At 36.5% G+C, this 23,081-nt stretch overlaps 1 protein-coding gene across 1 annotated transcript in view; it reads right to left on the reverse strand.

The window, feature by feature from the left end:
- The window catches only part of LOC140145885 (pancreatic lipase-related protein 2-like), a 30,409-nt gene extending 7,328 nt beyond the window's left edge, over positions 1 to 23,081 (reverse strand). Inside the window, exons 1-5 of the mRNA XM_072167588.1 lie at positions 22,790 to 23,081; positions 13,708 to 13,901; positions 11,430 to 11,710; positions 7,272 to 7,521; positions 3,167 to 3,288 (exon numbers count right to left, since the gene is read on the reverse strand). Of these exons, the coding sequence (XP_072023689.1) occupies positions 3,167 to 3,288; positions 7,272 to 7,521; positions 11,430 to 11,654 (597 nt within the window). The 5' untranslated portion in view covers positions 11,655 to 11,710; positions 13,708 to 13,901; positions 22,790 to 23,081. The remainder of the gene's footprint in view (positions 1 to 3,166; positions 3,289 to 7,271; positions 7,522 to 11,429; positions 11,711 to 13,707; positions 13,902 to 22,789) is intronic.

Raw genomic sequence — 23,081 nt, forward strand, 5'->3', positions numbered from 1 at the left:
GGTGAGCATTAGGAGCTTAACACTACAACGCTAACCTGATACCCTCAACGAGCGAGACAGTGTCGCCATATATCATAAAATAACATGTGTTTGATCACAGATCCAATATACTCTAAATATAGGTCAGCTACTGACTCAGCTCATTTAGAGTAATTGCTGTTAAATAGTGAACATTTGAAATTAGAATTAGTTAAAAAACGATGGCAATTTCTATGAAACTTTAAAGCCTGTTGGGCTGATCGGGGCATGTTTAACTGATTATCGTATTTTAAAATTTTAATGTGACAGGTTGTTACTCGATAATTATTTCTCACCCATTTGAATGGGATGCCGCGATCAGTCCCCCATGGTTTAAAGTTTCATAAAGATGAGAATATTTTCAATTCTCCTCGTTTTGTCCAATTCTCATCGCTTTTAAAAGATTTCTTATTATAAATTTCCACTAGCAGACTAGTGTGCACTATCCCGCCAATAAATAAGGGCGTAAATATAGAGTTTGAACAAGGAATAGATAGGTTGCAGTAAAAAACAATATGCTCACGTAAGTGAACATTTTTGTTGTGAGAATAGTCATAAATTCATCAATATATTTTACGTCTTTAAAAAGAATTTCCTGAAAATGCTTCTAATTCCATGATTTTATTATCACTCTCGTTAATTATAATTAGCACATTATTAATTAAGTAATGTCTACCACCCGGGTCTAGCACAGAGTTCAATACTTTTGATATACCTTTACACAAGACATGCTAAAAAAAGAAAAATTGTTTTCATCGCTAATGGCTTACGTAATAAGACATCATTAAAACAAGCTATTTGAACCGCTATCGGGTATGTTTAAGGGCATGGCGTAATGTTTAGCATATTTTGCCGAGATAGTTTGATGACAAAAATCCATACTTCTTGGTTGATAAGGCAACATTGATACAGAATATTCAGACAGTAAAATAGACGAAGATGAAGATAAACAGTAAAGAATTCGCTGTTTCAGATCAATTGGCACAACACTGTCTGGTCAAACATGACAAAGTACAGTAATTGTGATACAGTAGTGACACTATATAAAAATACAAAATTTGTTTTCAGCAGTTATAAAGGTGATTAGTAATTCGTTGTTTATAAGCCCACATCGATTAAGGATGTAAAATAGTAAAAGAGGAAGAAAAAGGAAGTATAAAAAGAGTGCTCTGTTCTTGATCAATTGGCACAAAACCAATGGAGCATTGTCTGTCCCAAACATTACGAAATACAGTAACTTTTTATACACTGACACTAAAAATAGAAAAGTTGTTTTACAAGTAGGCCTATCCTTATTTGTTAGTTATTAGAGTGATTAGTAGTCATTGGTTGCTTTTAAGCCGACATCGATAAATATGTAAAATAGAAAAAGAGGATGAAAAACGAAGTAACGAATTCTCTGTTCTTGATCAATTGGCTCCCGGGGAACGCCTCAAAAGCAATTAAGCACTGTCTCTCCTAAACATGGCGAAGTACAGTATCTTTTATATACGAAGAGCTTGGTTCCAAACCATGTTATTGTCCACAAACACATGTTTCTGATTTACCTATGCGATATTGCAATGGGTTGTGAAGCTATGGGTATTAGTAATTTCAGTTGGATGCACCATTACAAAGCAAACAGTGGATAGATGCACAGTAACAATACTGTTTAGTGTTTGAGGCCTTTGATTTCCAAATGAGAACAATAGTCTGTACTTATATTGTTAACCAGCATTGTTGTAGTAAATATTGTTGCTAATGTGAAACTTGTCAAAGTAATTGTGATTGTATCACACAAGTAAATGAGATACATGTGGTTGTGGACTTAACTCGGTTTGGAAAATAAGCTCCTCGTATAGAGTATTAACACTAAAAATAGAAAGATTGTTTTCACAAGTATGATGTACGTAATTTGATAGTTATCGCTTCGACGCGTGGTGTTTATAAGCCGACATTGATGTAAAATAGAGAAGTGGGAAAACAAAGAAATTCGCTGTTCTTGATCAAGCGGCACAAAATCAATACCTGTCTGTCACAAACATGACGAAGTCTGCTTGATTGTGTATCGTAACTTTTATTCCAACTACAATGATTTTATTATCGTTGTTGTTAATTAATTTGTACAACATCAATTAGCGTTGTCTGACATAAACTATATAAAATGATTTTTTTATCTTTTGTCTTAATTTGACACTAAGAAAGAGACGACCTGTTTCTGCCAATAGTTCTACGTAAATGATAGACAGTACATGTACCAAAATAACTTGCTTTTAACACCTACCACTCTCTTGTGTATGCGTAAATCAAGATTATATTGACCTGCTAGTCGAAATGAGCGTTAAGTCGCAAGGTGGTAGTTTCGAAACGCCCTGGCTACTGCGTTTGTGTTCTTTATTTCATACGCACCTGTTCAAGGCAGATTATGTCTGTATGTTCTTTGTAAGGCACAATGTGCATGTACATGTGCACGGCAAACAAAGAACATCAACTCAGTCAGTGCAGGATGTCTGGAAACTATCACCTTGTGATTATATACTCACATCGTTGTAGTGGGTCACATGTGATACCGAAATAGCCTATAATATGTGACTGGACACGGCGAATCAGCCGTAAAGTCGGCCCGGTCAATTTTGTTTTATTTCGTGTTTAGAAAATATATACCATAAGCTTTGAAATGGTATATCATTTGACTTCAAACGATATCCAAAAGCGGGGTTATGATTTGTTGAACTCTGTTCCTTCGACAAAATTGTATTTTTATCGGTTCTACATGTGTCTCTTTTCTACATTTCTGGTAATGAATATCCAACAGTCGCCGCAGAAGTGATGATGTAAAAGGATTAAATACCATAGCAATATGTTTTGAATATATGTCGCACTACACTAGTATGTTCACGCGGTACCTCTGCGTTGAACCATAGATGTCAAAGAACAGGGATAAAGACCTAGATCGCAATTCTATAGAATATTCATATCATGCTGATCACTCGCACCTGTAAGATTAGTATTATTGAAAAGAGCAGCATTGTATTCAATCTATGACTGCAAACACACACAGATGATGAGTGCAACCAGCTTGTAGTGCATGGCGATATAATTCAACAATTGTTTTCATCTATTGCTATGGTAGTTAATTACGGCGAATAGAGGATCAATGTATACGTACCGATTCTGCAACACCTGCGATATCCATGTCAGTATGTATGACATCAACAAAATGCGCATCAGATTTATCGAGTTTACAGTCAATGGGTTGACCTTCAAAGTTTGGTTTTGCTGGGTCAAGACCTGCAATTAAAAACGGAATGAAGTGGTGGAGAGGATTGTAGAAAAAGAAGAAGGCGGCGAAAGAGAAACAGAATAACATGAAGAAGAAACAGCATAACAAGAATAAGACGAATATAAGAAACACAAGAAGAAGGACAAAAGAGAGAGAATAAGATACATTAGTTGTACGTTAGTTTAAGTTGGTATAGTTAATCGGTCCACTTTCAAATTCTCAGCGGCACACCCCTAGCAAAACCAAACTTGAGTACCCCCTGGGTTTTAACATACCATGATCTTTAGTATACATTTTGATTGACATTTTTCACATCGTGTGACTGTCTTTAAAAGTGCGTTTTCAAATTCATTTCGTCTTAACCTCAGATGCAAAGGTCCTTGGTCTCTGCCATAAAATGTTTAAAAATATAAATCTCGCTGTATCATATCCAGGGTTTATGGCTACCCTGGATGTTCATACGCGCCATTTACCGCCGCCAATGCAGGATATCTCTCGCTGTACGTATGTATGGGGTTTCCTCATTGAACAAAAATGCAGTCGTGAGGAAATAAAGTTTGCAGAGAAATTAAAAACTTGAAGTCTATTTCCTACACTAATTATATGAGCAAAATATGTCTTCTCATCCGTGTTCATAAAAATGACAATTCATAGGCTTACTTAAAACTCTCTCAACTCGGATGTCGACTCGACTGTCAGACGACAAGTTTAATTTTTGTTTCAAGTTTCAAATATTTCGGAATTGTAAATTTTCATGACCATATTTGGAATCAGCATGAAAATGCATTAAAATGAGTACAAACAAGCCTAGTACTTGCTCAGTAGTTCTTAAGATAGCTCTTGATAGTGAGAACAAATCTTAAAATTTTGTTTTTTTGTTTAAGCATATGGCTAGGACACAGAGAATTAAAGTAACTCAACACTGGCTATTTGCCATGATTTATGACAGGAACGTGATATAAATAGGAATTTGGCAACAATATCGGTGGCTTGGCTACCGCACGTTTGTTTGTGAATGAGTTCATCAAGTATTTATAACACAGAAGTAATAGAATTGAATTTGAACTTTTTTATGTCAAGACATATCTAGTCATTAGTACTAGCTTTTATCATTACAGTAAAGCTGACGGGTTTGCGCATAGATAGCTGTTAACGTCCTTTTTAAAGCGGGCAAGTTTCACATTCCTGGAATGTGAGGCGGAATTGCTTGCATGTGCGGGCTGGTATTTAGATGCAATAAGAGCAGTTCATGACTTGAATTCAATTCAAAGGAATTCCAACTGCAATTGAATTGAATTATAGGATAAAGACATGATTTATATTGCTTTTTTTAAAACTGGTACATTTAATTCTTCCAGAACGAACTTCGTCTTCCTTTACTTACTCGACTTTGAATGAACTAAACAATCTGCTCTGCTCTTCCCAAATTAATAAATTATCTGTGGCATTCTAATTTTCTAGATTATGTTTTCGTTTCTTACAGTAGGTTTGTGCTGAAATCGTAATTTCTTATTTCCCGTCTTTCTAGTTATATTTGGCGTAGGCCTATGACTCAACAGTTGGAAAATATTCAGAGGTTGAATTTGATGCATATAGACTGTAATCTATATTACGCATCAAACGTAACCACATTTTGTTACGCGCGAAAATATCCAATAAAAATCTCACGATATCAAGATAATGGCATTTGCTAGTTTAATTTTACTCATACGAGCATAAGTCAGACGTTTAATCCTACATTGAAACCGGAAACGTTTAAAAAGTAATTAGTTGTTACTCGCGCACAAATATCTAAAATAAACTTCATTTAATCAAGATTATGACAATTGCGAGTTAGAATCAATCATACGAACGTGTATTAATTATAAGCCCTAAGATCAGGGCCAGACCATTACGTGTAAGTCTGTCGTTGATATCGATACATGCGATACATATTAAACGTAAGCAACTGGTGGTTTTTTTTTATGTCAAGCATATGTAGGTGCATTTACAGCAGAAATCTAGGTGATAACGCTGACCAAACTTCGACCAGGTGCAAATGACCCCAATGATCTGGTGAAGGGGTCACCATAGATAGCTGGTCGGACCATTTTGACAGGACAGGCAAGTGTAACCAACAATCGGGCTGATTTACCCTGATCGGAACCGACTGTAACGAGGTCTTTTATCATGGGTCAACTGCTCCACCTTTTTCAGATGAGCCATGGGGAAAGTATATATTTTTTGGTCCTGCGAGGATTTGAACCCGGCACATCCCGCACCAAACGCAAATACCTTAACCAGTGTGCCACGCTACTCTCTTGCTACACACATACGCATTGCATAAGACAATTTAAAATAAACTCCACTTAATCAGGATTATGACAGTTGTAAGTTGAAATTACCTCATAGAAGCATCATCAATCATTTAAACCGGAAACAGACCGTTTGTCCAAACGGTCATCTACGAAGAGCAAGGACTTAACACATAAACAATTTGTGTCGAATTTATTTATAAATACGTATTTATAAAATATACACCTGCTCGCTGCCATAACAGCTTGTAGACAGAACGGCGGGAAGTGACCATCTGCACTTATGTGCGGTCTTCCTGTACATATTGAATACAAAGGCGGCAAATCATGCAGCAAAATGCTTTTCAAACAAACCACAAAATTAGCTGCAACAGTAAAGGATAGAGCCTATACTGAATACATGTGTGCATACCATGGCTGAGCTCCCACAGTGAAGGATAGAGCCTATGCATTGAATACATGTGTGCATACCATGGCTGACCTTGTAGATTTTCCGGTCCAGCCTGACTAACTAACATGGGGGAGATATTGAGATTATTTTCCACCATTGGCATTCTCATGAACCGATTGTTAAATCTTCCCTTATAGCATTTCAGACTTGTTTGCATTAGTAAACAAACCTGCTCTGCGTGATGTTTATTGTGCTTCAATTGCAATTGCAATCACCACAGGAAAACCGTCACACAGCACTACAAACCAGGGATGTTCTTTTACGTCCCTATAGACAAGGTAGAAACTGACTGATATAGACACGCGAATACGCACGGATTTGGAGGCTTTCCATGTCACGTTTTAGGCGGTTTTAGTCTAATATTTACGAAGTCGAAATTAACTAGTGACGTGTTTGTTTCTTCTTATGGTTTTTATTTTTGCTTCAATAATTCTGTGCCTATATTTGACCTATTTCAAAACAGTTAGTCATTTTCCTTTAAAGGCATTTTCAGAAAAAAAATCTACGCCTTTATAAAAAAATTACATTAACTGTTTGCGTAGAGGTATCCCACGTACAGAGCCACGGTAATGTGTTTCGCATTTGGCACATTTTATATCAGTAATAAATTAGTAATATCAACGATCCCGACCAGAAAAAAAATTACGTTTAATATGATTATAGAATCATGCATATGAAGTGTGATTTTATTTATTTGCACATATCGCTATGACTGATTCTTTCTTTCTTTTTTCACGTGGTATATATTAGTTGATTTCTGACCTCAATGCCTGGCAGTATTCGCACGAATCATCACAATTTCCATAGTTTTTTTGCCTGGCAGTATGCGCGCGCATCATATTTTGTTCAGGGCTCGTGTTTTTAAAACTCCCGCCACGTCACAATAAGGCTATTGAACAGTATAGTGGTTGCGTGGGGTTCACTCATATCGATATATCAGTTCTTTGCCTTTGTTGATAAACATTGAGGTCAACTCATATATACATTGGTTTGTCTCAAGTTCGGTAGTGAAGTAGGTGTGTATTTCGCTTGTTGCAGTATCGAACCACGCGCGTTATGTTAATTAGCGCAAATCGTAAATTAACGCGCATTAAGGAGGTTTGTCGGTACGATTATAGCGCAACCGTAAATAAGCATTGACGTCACTAACGAACCAAAGAATAGATAGGAACGGTTTATAGCAATCTGTTGTTCGTCACTGTGCAAAAATCACAAAGGTGAGATATTTTCAAAGATTGTCACTTACCAGAAATTCGTCCAACAGTACCATTGAGGTACATGCCAGCATACCCTGCTGCCTGGGCCCCTAAGCTAGCACCAATCAAATGTACAGTCCCAAGTTTGATTTGTGTCTGAGCTGCAATGTGAGAAAGCAACATGGCGATTTGTTTTCCAACGACTCTTGTGTTTTGAACAGGTTGGGTGTATGCGAGAGGCCATCGTCCAGTAATGCCTGCGCCCTTTTCCCAGTCAACTAAGATCACATTGTAATCAGCCTGTGGAAGTAACAAAACACGAGAAAGGTTGTAACTAAATTAACTTTACAATTTATTTAAAATTTCTTTTTTATCAAATTTCAGAATAATAAGCCATCTTCTAGGAACCTACTACTAAAATAAATGAAATATTAATGGCATTGTCTTTTGACTTCTTCTTTTATATTTTATGTTTGTAATTATTTTTTGTTTTGTGACTGTCTGTATATTTTTCATGTTTTGGGGGACCAATTGACATAGATAATATGTTTTTCCTGTTGAAATCCACATCCCATATGGAAGACATGCACTGAATCTCCTCCTACATATGGGGGGGGGGGGTGTATATTTCAAATGGAATCGCCAATTCATCCGGTAACTCCATTTTGAAACGCACACTCCCTATGTGGGAGAATAATGACATGTCTTCTATTGTATAGCCTACATTTTAACCGAAATAGCAAAATAGTGCTATTTCTTTGAACAGAAACAGAGTAACCAAAACATGAAAAAGATACTATTATACAGGGAGATGTTTCCATGGTAATAACCTACTAATGTCACTTATAATATTGTTATTGTGAAATGTAAAAAGGCAAAATCCAACGTATAATTCTTTTTGTATTTTGCATTCCTGGGTTGATATGATAATCCTATCAATCCAGAGAACTAAGTATATAGCTTTCAACCCGTTGCTCGTGAGTGGGCTCGTGAGTCCCAAAGTCATAATCTCGTGAGGATCAGGTATTTATCATGAGAAGGAATGGACACGTATCAGGAGTTTAAAGGAGTATTTCGTGAATCTAGCATCTTCTTTTTATGACATTTTTCAGTACATATCCACAAAAAAAGCTTATTTCCAAAATTTCAGTTGATTCCGATATTGCGTTTCCGAGTTATGCATGATTATGTGTATTACACTGCTCCATAGACAATGCGTTGTAATTTCGTTCTGGTGCACCAGAACGAAATTAAAATTTCACGATAACTTTGCTAAACGAATTAATCTGCAAGAAATATTTTGTACATAAACATTATGTAGCCAGAGGTTTCCAGTGGTATAAAAATCTCAACTTTTTTTGAGAAAAGTGGGGGATGAGGCTGTGGATCACGAAATGCCCTTTAAGATTAAACAAAGACTCTATAGATGAGGTGACCTATGATGTCACATGTTTACATTCAGACCGCCCTCTGTTGTTTCAAAGCAGGCAAAATAACACAGAAGTGTCTATGACAGACCACATAAATCTCTTTAAAACTCAACTTTTAAAAACCTTTGAAGTTTTGTGTGATATTATGTATATAGCTTGATGCATTTATAAACAAGATTGATACCATTTTTGTATTATTTGCTTTGAAACCAAAGTTAATGAATAAAAATCAACTTCTTCCATGTAAACTATAGTGTTTTGTGCCTGACAGTTTTGATCACAGACCAACAGAGGGCGTATCAAATGTAAACACATGTCACCTCATCTATACAACAGACAACACCTGATGAGCCTAATGCTGTTTATAGCTTCCTTAAATTATCACCAAAATAGCTTCACTTCTCATGCCTGATCGAGCTCAATATCCTATCCAGCAACCGTTTAAATTTGACATCGTTTAATGGGGTTCGAATTGTATTAAGCAATTACTGCAGGCTTATTGGGTAATTATACAAATATATATTGGGACAATGAGCCATGTCCTGCATATGTCCGGGGAGGTTATAATATTTAAGGAGTAAATTTAGTCTTCTTGCTCATGACGTAGTTCATTAGCCTACATATCAGCTAACTTGTAGAAATTGAGGTTTGGTACACAACTACTCCAAGGTCATTTCATGACAATACACAATTGTTAGGGTTTAATTAAAGACCCATTTAGTAATTTGGTCATACGGATGATCGTAAAAATCATCAAAATTCAGATTTTGGTACATGTACCTTTGTTAGATGTGCTAACATAGCATGCTTGGTGGTTAAGCCGAAAGTTGTGTACCACATTTTTCATAGCAAAAATACCTAATGACAGTTTTAATGACGAATCCTTCACTCTTTGGCAATTTACAAACAAATGTAATATTTTACACCTTTACTGGGATCACTGAATGGGACTTTATAATTGTGAGATAGCGATGTCCCGATGTGTATGGCAAATGTCATATAAGTTTATTCACCTTAAGTTAGGATGTGTGTCAAAGATGACATTGATGAGGCTCAACCGGGTGAAATCTGGCTAATTGTTTATAATTAGGATAAAAATCCCATCTTTGATCAGTAGTATTCACCTCTAGTTATGATGTATTCAAAATACGAACAGTTTAAAAGTGCCAGCACCTTTCAGTACATGCACATTTGACACTGACACGAGAAGTATGATTATTTAGAATGAAAACTTCCCAATAAAACAACCGTATATAAGAAGTGAAGTTGTTGAAGGTAACGTGAAATGTGCCATTGGCAACGGGACCTTTTAAGACACTCCACACATGTACCCACCGTGGGATGTATGAATGCTGCGCTTGAGAACAATAACTATACGACTACTTCATTAATAGTAGATATAGAACGCGGCTCTTTTCTAAGCCATGTTTTTTACATCGAATTGCATTAAGCGTAGTATGTAAGTTGTCAAAGTTGACATTGATGAGGCTCACCCGGGTGAAATTTGACTAATTATGATAAAAACCTGCTTCGCTTTGACGTCATATGTCCTTGGAAATAATTTGTCAAATCCCATCTTTGTTAATACCACGCATTCAATCATACCGTTGCCAAAAATTATTTCGCATGGCACCTGTTAATAGCCATCCATATGTGGTCGATTAATTCCTTTGAGAGAGGGAAGGAGACATTATGGGAACCTGAGCAGAACAAGTTCATCTAGTTTAGTCATTTCGTGATCCTGACTTTACAACATATCCGGACAGGACACATATCAAGGACAGATATAGAATGCTTCAGGGAACTTGATCTGTCATCGAAGATTTGTCAGTTTTTTAAGGGAAGAGACATCAAATTTCCTGACATATCTGACGGTTGTTGTTTCAATCACCGTGGATGATGATGGTGTTTTTAATAACTGGGTCCAGGGGTGTAGCAAGATGCTCGGGGCCCATGGACAACAGTAGCGTAGCCAGCGGGGGGGGGCCTGACAAAAAATGAAAGAAAAAGTGCCCTCTGACAAAAAAAATGAAAGAGAAAATCAGAAGGGCAAAGGAAAAGAAAAAGGGCAAGTAGCCCCTTTTCTAGCAAAATTTAGGGCCAAAATAGTGTAAACATTTTCCGCGCTACGCGCACACATTGTAACAATAAAGCCCTTTTTAGCCGGATAATGGGCGAAAATAGTGTAAAATACCATTTTTTTCGCGCTACGCGCACACTTCATTCCAATAAGGCCCTTTTCGGGAAGCTCGAAGACATACAGTCTCTATGTATTGTATGATGCAACTGCAATTTTTTCGTCTGTGCCCCAAAAATTTTATTTGCCCCCCCCCCCTGACCAAGAAAGCTGGCTACGCCCCTGATGGACAAGGAGCAGTACGGGCAGCTTTTAACTTCTTCTATATCAGACCTATATCCCTAACCATTTCATTTTCCCTTTTGCATGGGCCCATGAACCCTCGGGCCATGGAATTCGTCCACCGGTCCATCTGCTTCCTACGCCCCTGACTTGGTCCTTTTTAAAGGACATACATTGTTTAATGGTTGTCGTACTATCCACCGCAATTCTGTGATGGATTTGATTTGACCTTTTTGGTAAATCCCATCAGATTAAATCTCCCTTAATTTTATTTTTACTTTTGCCGGGGTCCCTGAACCCTCGGGGCTCATGGACGTCATCCACCTTATACACCTGCTTGCTACGCCCCTGAGACTAACTTATATCACTGCTGTTGCTAGTGTTGTTTTGGTTGTCTCTTTGTACCACGCTATACATACCTTCTTCAAGAACACATTCTTCAAGCCATCAAAAGCACTAGAAGACTGCGTCCAACCATGAACAGCGACCATTGTAGACTTTCTAGCGTCAAACCCAGCGGCATACAATGCAGTAGACGACATCTTAGTAGTAATAGGTTGAATGCCTCTATTTCCTCGTTTGTAGAGCAAGAACCTAGTGCCGATCTGTGCAGGTGTCTGTGGTAGTGGAGCGCGTGTTTCCATACAGTGGCTACGCTTCCTAAAACATCCCAGTTCTCCGTGACAAACACAGTTAGCAGCTGTTTAAAGAAGTAAAAATGCAAGAACATGTTATTGCATGATAGACTCGTACGATGGGTATTCATTTATGCAAATAGAGGGATTCTGAAGGAACGACATCGGACAAGTATACAACTGTCATGGGGATTATACATACATACTGCAGTTACTGTCCGTTTTCCTATACACAATACACAGTGCTCTTTCCCATTGACGCGTGACCTCCACAAATAGCCCTACGTTAACAGTATGGGGATATGACTAGTTAACGTCGCTGTGTGAAAAATAACCGGCCAATATTAAAAGTACTCTTCTAAAGTTCTAGAAAATATAGTTTTTAACATGTCCTAAATTTTTAGCTAATTTAGATGTTTGGAAATATTCGTACTTTGGTGTTTTAGTTAATGTTATAGGTAATAGTACATTGCCTAGTTAACGTCGCTGTGTGAAAAATAACCGGCCAATATTAAAAGTACTCTTCTAAAATTCTAGACAATATAGTTTTGTAACATGTCCTAAATTTTTAGCTAATTTAGGTGTTTGGAGAGGGTCGTACTTTTGTGTTTTAGGAAGGATATGTAAACGACAGATAACACCAAAATATGAAGAAATTATTTCCAAACCGTGTTAAGTCAACAATCATTATGTTGCTCATTTTCAAGAATGCTGGTTTACAAAAAGCACGCCATTGTCTCATTTCGTGAACAATGGTACACATACCATTGTTTCCTTTCGTTTCCTTTATAATCGGTTACCCAACTGAAGCTTTAATACAAACTTTTTTGCGATATCGCTCATGAAAACAGTCACATGTGCACAGCCAGAGAAGATCCGATTTAATCAGTTGAGCTGTTTCAATGAGTGTTATCTTGGTTTAATAGCTTTTAATGGGGTTAAGTCCTGCAAAGGTCGAAATGAATTCTACTGTAGACATGACTGCATCATGAATAGGCTGCTCCGTTTCTGCATATCATTGTGAGCTGTCCCTACCCAGATGATGGCCCTTATCTGCTAAAGAGAGAATAGGCACCGCTTTGCTACTCGGATTTGGAACAAAGCCCTTCATGCGAACTGTCCCTTGTCCATTAAAAGGTTGGCGGTTCTGTAAAGAGTTGTTTACAATAGATACACGCCCCTTTGATGGCTCTGAAAAGAGCCCTTCATGTTAAATAGCCCGAGTCTACTAAGATGTTTATTAACTCCAATCGATGGAGACCAGGAGATCACTTTTATAAATGCCAAAATTATCGATTGTTGAAGCATGTATACCTGACATCTTGATAGGTCTTTTTTTTTTAGCAAGAACTTTGCAATAACGTGGGGGCTAATATCACATAATAAATAAGCCCGGGAAATAAGCAGCTTGTGTCGACGGAAGATGTCATTCTCCTTCAACCATTTAAAAGAGGATATTCTTTAGTTCCTACTTGATCCCCAGGCATGCCAGGCGTAATCCACACTTTGGCCTTGTCAGAAATCAAGGTTGTGATATACCCATGGGTAAATGTCTGCTTAATGTAATTATTAATACCCATGCGAAGGGGTGGACTATTTTGACGGCCTGAACCCTGTATGATAAAGTTGAGTCATGCTTTAAGATTTAACCCGAGTGCTCGACCAGTGGTTGGGGAGGGGTCTTGAATTTGGTATTGGTGTGGATGCACGGCTGGGATTACAAAACCGTACCACGACAAAATACAAACATTGACGCAAAATATAGTACTGTTGTGGACTTTAAAATTTCCCCCTTTCTACTAACCATTTAAACCCTGTCTGCAAACCCCATCTTGGTGCTCAATACTCGCACTGTATCTGTATATACGAGGGGTATAAAAAAGTTTTTGATACCCCCTCGTAGATAGGTTCCTTTTATTCTGGCCTCAAAAACTATTATCATCCAAGAACCAGCTATGTTTTGTGACCGTCGTCTTTGGGTCATATTAAATGTGTTCTATTTTATAGTAGGACTATAGGTAATCCACCAAACAAGACACAAATGTAATATATAGATACTAACGGTCGCACAATGTGGCACCTGCGGTTCCAGCCGCTCCGGCGGCTCCGGCTATTGTCGGTTTCTTGGGTGCCGCCGCTGCTGCTGGTTCCCTTGGTTCCGTGGTGCCGTTTTTGGTTGTGTATACGTATTCCAATTATTATTCCAGTTGTTTGGGGCCTGTTGCTGTGTATTCCAACCATTATAAGTCTGGGCGCCTGATTTGAAAACAAAAAGGTGAAAAAATAACGAGTCAATCAAGAAAGTAAGTATCTGAGTTGTATATAACTCGAGTTATTTCATGGTCGAGTCATGTTAGCAATTTCTCGTACACAAGTATAATCTATTCAAAAATATCAAAATCTGAGTCAGATTTTGAAACGTTGAGTCATTATACGTATTACAAGTATAATCTGGTTTTTTATTGTGTCAAACTATTAGCGAATTTGTGAATGTATTTTCTTAAGAAAGGTAAGCCTTTGTTTGAAAATTGCAGTTAGTGGCAACACCCAGGGCCGTTACGACCATTAGGCCAGGTAAGGCGGTCGCCTAGGGCGGCAAACGCAGAGAGGCGCAACAAAAGGGCGAAAAAAAAACGGGAATGGAAAAAGAAAAGGGAGAAAAAAAATGAGGGCGGATAAAAAGAAGAAATTAAGAGGAAAAATAAAAATGGTACGAAACAAAAAACAGGGCGGAAAAGGAAGAAAACTGATGAGTTTTCAAGGGGGTAACCCCATTAGCACTTTTTTAGTATGCTTTGATGGGGCGGAAGGGAGAGGCTTTGCCTAGGGCGGCAAAATCCCTAGGAACGGCCCTGGCAACACCTTTCAGTACATGCACATTTGACACTGACAATAGAAGTATTATTATCAAAAATGAAAACGTCTCAATAGAACAATCGTACATAAGAAGTGAAGTTGTTGATGTAACGTGAAATGTGATATTGGCAACGGGACCTTTTTAGGCAATCCACACATGTCCCCACCGTGGGATGCATGAATTCTAGGGAACAATAACAATCATAAGCCTTGAATGCCATCTTATGCGGCTCATATACCATGTACACGTTCAATTTTCATCAATATCAAAGACCCTTGATACAAGAAAGGATACAAAATCTACCATTGTACCAGCACAATGGTAGATTTTGTATCCACTCCTGCATCTAGGGTCCGCAATATTGATCAATAACATTGATCGTGTATGGGCCGCATGACAAATGCATGAGGCAGTTTGGCGAAATTGTAAGGCTGAAACCTTTTACGGTCTACTTTATTTCAGGAAACAATTTTTTGAGATGCGAAGAATAGGGTCGTCCGCACCCAAGCAAAACGTCGAATTTTGTTTTGGTTTACGTTCAAAGGGTCAAATTTAGTTAATTAGTTTCAAAGCACTGAAAGAGCACATTTCGGACTCAAATAAGGTTATGTAATCAATAATGTGAACTACAGCTAGAGCTGTGTTATTGTTCAATAATGAACTATAAATACACAATAAGTATAGTCAATAAGATTGTGCTTGCTAACTGTTCAATTAGTAACAATTTTGCATATTTATTATTAAGACCAGTATTGCACATTTTAGCGGACATAGTTACAAGTTGCATTCGTGCCATTGGCAGCTGTTATGCCGGTTTCGCGTGACAGGAAATATTTAAATAGCACATGCTAATCAAAATGCAAAACATGCTAAACATGTTTATTATACAAGGTCTTCTGAAGGTATTGAGGGTAGACGAGGTATGTTGGTCGAAGCAACAAAAAAGTCGATTATCATTATCTAAATCAAGATATTATTGAAAAATAACACTTTGATGTTTTGCAAAACTTCATTTTACAAATCATATACTTTGAAAACTTTGAAAGCTTGATTTATTGTTGTGAATGAGTCAGAGGATGATTTAAGGAAGCCCCATCATGCACTGTAAAAGTGTTATCACTATAGTTGCAACTGCCACTTTACTTTTCAAATCCCATTGAACTCTGTGCAAAAGATGTTGTTTTAGAATTGCCCGTGTGTCGTAATTACTTGGTCGATTTCAGATTTAAAGTGATGTATGCATGAAGGATAATTCACACCTTCTGTAGATAACATAAAATGTGAAATCGACCAACTTTTTGAAGGGGTTTTTATTGTAAATATATCTGTCCAAATTCAAATTTAACCATGCACGTGTGTATGCAGTGGGCGGCAGTGGTGTCATGTTCACTCACACAGCTGTGCTAACCGCAAGACTTGCTGGGAAGTGCTTAAATCATCCTCTGTGAATGAGTTATGTATACGTTTTACAAAAGTGTTGTTGTTTCAGCCCTCTTAACACCATACCTCAAGAACCACAGAACCTACAAAAGTAAATATGTGATATTTAAATTCTTCTACACACTCGCTATGAAATGATCAAGGTAATTTTTGCTAAAGCTCACTGCAATTCGCAAGATGCTGTGAACTAGCAAATCGCATTTTAAAATTATTTTGAATTGTGGCCAACTGTGAGAAATTGTTGACATGTGGGCAAAAATCAGTATTTGTATTTGTGTTTTAATTATTTTGTTTCACAAGTATTTTGAAGTAAGTTAAAAATAGATTGGTAATAACTTATTCTTCTAGAGTTCAATACAGCCTGTCTAAAAAAAAATTGTGCAAGTGAAAAGCGCCCTCTTTGGCAATTAGAAAATACCGTTGTGACATAATGCTTACATCAACGTTAAGGGCACAGTCTTAGCTCTCAAATACTGTTTGGTCTGTTCAATTTGCTCTTTTTAATCGCGAGATATGTTTAGTTAACAATTAAAGGGTAAAATCACAATTGTGCCACTTTTACTAGGGAATAGGGCTGGTACATGTAAATCAATGATAGCTGATGTTAATGCGTCTAATGCACTCCCCCTTCGCATTAGACGCATCAACACCAGCGCGTGTGCATTATTTTGTCTAATTTCATTAATTTGTCTAATTTCATGAACTTGTCAAAGTTCATTAACCTATAAGTGTGCAATATTTGTTTGTCTTTTAACATGTCTTGAATGACAAATGAGAACAGTATGCCATGGTAAAATCATTGACATGCAGATATATTAAATTTTACAGCAGAATGTGAAATATTTATGTATCGTTTAATTGGTCGTAAGTGGAAAAAGAGAACCATTATACCTTTATCATGATAAAACATTAAAAACAATTATGTATTGTTGTGTAATTGATGCATTCTTTTGATTTCACGAAGGAACTCTTGATAAACTTGATGCTATCATTGATTTACATGTACAGCCCTCTTCCCTAGTAAAAGTGGCACAATTGTGATTTTACCCTTTCGTTGTTAAGCAAGCATATCTCAAGATTAAAACAAGCAAATTGAACAGACTGAACGGTATTTGAGAGCTAAGTCTATGCCCTTGACGCTGATGTAAGTATTATGTCACAACGGTATTTTCTAATGGTCACAGAGGGCGCTTTTCACTTGCACACTTTTTTTTGAGACAGGCTGTAGATAACATCAATAGTGCATGTGGGTACCTTACAAATAACCTTGAAAAAGTATCAATGAATTAAGCATGATTAAAGTTCCTTCCTTTCTGCCTTTGCGTTCAGAACACTTGTATGAATGTCTTGTTAAAGATAGCGGATGATCTCATATTTCAACTTATTTCCAATTCAATAATGTCAACTTAAAAAGATCAATTAAATATATAGATATGATTAACAGTCAGAATTAATAGGTAAAGTTTCACGGGAAAATTTTCTGTGCACGTGACACATATGGGCGCAGACATTAGCATTATGGAATGTGACCCCGAGCACAGCGGGTGGTCTTCAAATGTATTTGAATAGGAAGAATTCCTCCTTTGATGCAAAATAAGTAACTTGTCGCAAGTTAAAAATATTATGGTAAGAGTTTCCGTAGATAAATATTTTTTCCGTAGATAGATATTTTTGAAATTGAATTTTGATGATATTGTGAAGAAATTAAGATTGCATGATATTCAATAAATTTGCAATACACAAATTTCTATCAAAATTGTGGCCAAGAATACTATTCTAATTCAAAATTACTAAGACTTGAATAGCGAGGTCCCCGCCGGGGTCAGAGATCAGGCTCGAGGTTACACTTACATTGATACGCATTGGTCACGTGTCCAGAAAATTTTCCCGTGACTGTTGCGATTTGGTAGTTCACAGTATCTTACGAATGGTAGTGAGCTTTGGCAAAAATGGCATTGATCATTACATAGTGAGTGTGTAGAAGAAATCAAATATCACAGATATACTTTTGTAGGGCCTAAGGTTCTTGAGTAAAAAGGGTTGAAACAACAACACGTTTGTAAAACGTACATAACTCATTAGCAACAATAATGCAAGTAAGTTTTCAAAGTATATGATTTGTAGAATGAACTTGTGCAAAACATCAAAGTGTTATTTTTCAATTATATATTGATTTAGATAATGAAAATAATTTTTTCCGCTGCTTCGACCAACAATACCGAGTCTACCTTAAGCGTTCTCTTCCACCGTGTCCACAGTAACTAAACATGTGCCCAATTTTCTACGGGAAATGAAAGTCGCTACCTTTTTTTATTTATTTTTGTGGTTCATTGTCCCAGGTGGTGCATCTTCTTTTCGATTTGAAATTCATATACTTTATGTATTTTCAGTAGCGCGATTTTCTATGGTTATAGCACGATTAGTATGTCAGAAAACTTACTTATATTTATCTATATATTTTTGCTAACAAAATTGGAAAATATGTCCAGGTGTATGCTTTAAGGAAGGGGTATGAACGTTTGGACAGTATTTATTGTGGGACATTAGAGCACATCAGACATATCGAATTGCATTCTGAATAATTACGAAGAATGTCCTTCTGATATCAAATAATTTTGATTTTTTGAAATTCGCAATGTAATACACATTTTATGGCAAATGATTAAAAATTGATATTTTTGATATTTAACAGTACTCGAAGTTAACTTTATAAACCTGATGATTTATACTTAAAGTGTATGTAGGTGAGATGAAAAGCCGACGATCAATTGAAAATTTTGACCTTTCGTATTGAAGATATGGATTTTTTCCCCAAAACACCAACAAAAATTAGTTCTTTTGGGAAAAAATCCATATCTTCAATATGAAAGGTCAAAATTTGCAGTTGATCGTCGGCTTTTCCTCCCAGCTACATTCACTTTAAGACTATATCATTAAATTTATCAAATTTACTTCGAGGACTGTTATATCTCCAAAATGCGAAAAATATCAAATTTTAATAATTTGTCATAAAATTTGTATTATATCGTGAATTTTATAAAATGAAAATTATTTGATATCAGAAAGACATTCTTCGTATTCAGAATGCAATTCGATAGGTCTGGTGTGCTCTCATGTCCCACAAAAAATGCTGTCGAAACGCTCAAAACGCTCATTCCAGTTCCCTTAAGGCAAACGAAAGTCGCAACATCCATACAATTCTACATGGTCTCAGCAAACACAAAACGTTTCCGACATTATTCGCAAAGGTTTAGAACAGGCTGCCAGGAAGTATTTAAATGTCGGGTTATATTAAGGGTATAAAATGATTTCATAACATTCAAAACGGTTTTTTTACCTTTTCTTTAGAAATATTAAAACAAAATATTTGGCAGTATGTTTGCAAACATTGTTTTATATTAGCATTATGACAACACGTTAAAAATTTTGTTGCAGTGTGTTTTCACACAAAACGTTTTAAAATGTTTTCATGACCTGTATAAAACCTGACATTTAATGTTATTGAAACGTTTTACCAAAAGAAAAACTCAGAACAGAATATGTTTAAAACCTTTTGTGTTTGCTGTGGATATACTTTGATCCAGACAAAACCTGATATTTTCAATTTTCAATAATTTATACCTAGGCTACCATGTAAAATGTATTTTAGCGCGACGTGTCTTTTCTTTTATGTCAGAAGGAATGATTAAGAAGAAGATGAACTCAGGGTTAGATAATTATAGACTGTCTATAATAGACATAGATGAATCTAAATCGGATCTATACTTGGTAGATACCAAGGGGCATCCTGGTCACGGATGAAAAACATTTCCTTGGCTGACTCGAAGGAAAGAGTAAATTTAAGTCGGGTCTTTTTGAAAAGAGATGAATACCGTATGTCTATCACATATACTTCATACATGACATACTGTCTTTAGTATTTTAATTGACAGTTAAAAGGTGCTAAAATAAGTGCTTAGCCACCGAAGGCTGAGGCTATATTAAGGGATAAGTGAAATTAGTGTTATTTGACACCACTTTCTTTGTGTATGATTTGATATAAACATCTCAAAAAGTAACTAACACCCCTTAAATAATGGCCATTATTCAAAAACGGGCGATTGTATTATAAATTTGTAAAATGCGTTGGAAGCAGATTGTATTTCTGCGCATTTTGACCCGGGGGGGGGGGGAGGGACTCAACTTTAATTTTGGTAGGGACGTGCCGCTGAGAATTTGAAAGTGGACCCATAAATATACCAATTTTTCAAGAAATTTGGACCCATATACCAAAAGTCAAAATTTTCGGCCAAATTTAACCCAAATTGTCTAGTTTTTACAAATTTTCCCAATTTTTTTGGGAAAATTTCACAATTTTGGCTAGATTAACCCTAACCCCCTATAAGGGCTTTTCGGCGACGGGAAGGGAAAGAAGGAAAGAATAAAGAGAGAAAAGAAGGAAAGAAGTTGTTTGCTCTGGGTGGGATTCGAACCGAGACCCTCGCATGCCAAGCACTCGGTCGGCGACACTTTGCCACGGGTCTTGGGCTTCGCTGGCAAGCGAAACCGTGCCTATATATCACTTAGGGCGATTGCGTCATCACACCACGTGGGATGCATGCACGAACAGCACATCAAGTATACTGTAGTATTTTGTAGTATTCAGGCGGGTTAGGGTTAAGGTAAAATTGGAATTTTTTTTGAAAAAAGGACCCATTCATTTACCAAAATTGGCTTAGAAAAAAGGGGTCATTGATATACCAAAAGGCCAAAAATGCTACCCATATTAGCGGCACGTCCACGTATTATAGGCCTATATTAACGTCACAGCGATTTGAAAGTTGCAGTAAATTCTATTCGTTTTGTATATATACAATGATATATAAATGCAAGGAAATTATTCTGTGTAATGCTCTCTGTGTGTTTTTGTATTGTTGTAACTAGACTACAACTTTCAAATTTGGACCTCACTACATTAAATTGACCGGTATTTTATTGTTTTTGGGGTATGGTATCAAGTTTTCAAAATGCACAGAAATAAATTCTGCTTCCAACGCATATGGTCTCAGGTAATACAATAGCCCGTTTTTGAAAAATGGCCATTATTTAAGGGGGGTTAGTTATAAGTGTTTACTGTTTATTATAAATGCAAAACGTTATCATATCCGTAGACTTTCCAGACAATTTGAACCTCAGGATATGTAGCTATATTTAGCATGTCTAGGTGTGTCAAATCATACTCGGGCAGTGTCAATGTTCATCCTATGTTCAGGATTTGGTCGGCCATATTTGGTTCCGCATGCACCAAACAGGTGTTGTGAGTGCCCAATGGGCATGATGGGTGGGTTAAACCCGCTTAAAATTCGGTGCTAGATTCCTTTGTGTTGTAAACTTTCATCATTCTATTGTCTACGTGTAACACGGGTGATAGAATACAGTTTAAAATACCCTTCAAGGCCGCATCATCTCACATTTTAGGTGAGATAGCTGGGTCCCCGTCGCGGCTATGGCTGCCATTGAGGAGTAGGAATGCGTGAAATTGGATTCGTCTATATGCGCTAAATTTTAATTTGAATATAGAATTATTTGATATTCACAAAAGCTAGAATTATGATTATTATTAAAATGCTTTATGTTAGTCCCTAGTAATTATTATCTAATTATGAGCAGACTATTCTAACTTGTGTTCATGATATTCTTTATCGAATAGCAACGTTTGCACAGTATTTTTGTGGGACCCGAGAGCACAGCAGACATACCAAATTGAATTCTGAATACGAGGAATGTTCTCTCTAAATTCCAGGGACTTATTAGAAGGACAAAACCTTGAAAAGACTTAAAATTCAAATCTAATGGATTTAAATTTTACTCTAATAAAGATTTGAATTTTAAGTCTCTGAAAGGTTTTGTCATTCTAACAAGTCTCTTAGACTTATTTTTAAATCTTAGGAATTTAGAGAGTTCTTCTGATATTAAATAATTTTGATTTTTTTTAATACAAATTTTATGACAAATCATTAGAAATTTATATTTTTGATATTCAACAGTCCTCGAAGAAAATTGTAAAAATTTATAATAATATCTCCTTACAGTGCATAATAGGTGACAGGAAAAGCCGACCATCATTTAAAAAAATTGACATTTCATAATAAGGATAATGGCCCTACATCTTCAATACTGATACGAGCATGTATTAAAAACATGTTAACATGTTTAGCCATGTTAACATAACGTGTGTTTTCTGTTTCGGCTCAAAGTACCCCTTTCCGATTTTGATCGTTCAGAGTCATGATAGGGGTTATTAAATTATCTATTAGATTATTATCAGGAGGCTATTAATTTTAATTAAGTTACTACGAGTCAGTGTGAAGAAAAGTTACTTGAATATATTTGTAAAAGCATGCATAATAGCAATGCTAAATACTTGAGCCTAAAATACAATTAAGCCTCCATGCGCTACACAAACAAATCTAATTTATTGGTACATGTAAAGACAAACGAAATTATGTTCAAGCCACAATATGATTAAATTTGTAAAAGATCAAAAATTTAAAATGGAAAATGGAAGAAGTGAGTATAAAGAAGAGATTTGAAACTATTTACTGTACAATCTCTACAAAAACTGACGGGCCAACATGTTCCATAAAATAATAAGGAGCAGCATAAAGTTTCTTTCACCGAAGCATTTTAAAATCGTTTTGCAGTTACACTTAGCATGCTTAGGTCCTACACGCCAGTGAGAATAAACTTTTTTTGTAGACGAAGAAAACGAGTTGGATTGTAAATCTATACATAAGTTCTGTCAAGTATACTTCTCTGCAAGTTCAGATTTTTAAATAGAATTATTAAAAGTATACCACTCTCTTACCTGCACCCATATGAAGTACACATAATGTGAGACAAAGTATAGCGGAATTCATCTTGATCGTGCGTATTTCCAAAATATGTTTCAATAGTATAAAAGTAGAAAAACAATATCGTTAACAAAATATCTCTTTTATATTCCGACTCCGCTAGGACCGACCTGCAGTCCGCAAGTATTTATTCCGAGACAGACCGGCCGGTGTGATTCCTTGTGAAACAATGATCCAGTGTGGATTGGCTAAGTTGGCTATGTATTCTTCCTCTTCTGACTGCAACTTAAGATCGGCAACTCGGAT

Source organism: Amphiura filiformis, chromosome 2 (assembly GCF_039555335.1).
Source record: "Amphiura filiformis chromosome 2, Afil_fr2py, whole genome shotgun sequence".
NCBI classification, from domain to species: Eukaryota; Metazoa; Echinodermata; class Ophiuroidea; order Amphilepidida; family Amphiuridae; genus Amphiura; species Amphiura filiformis.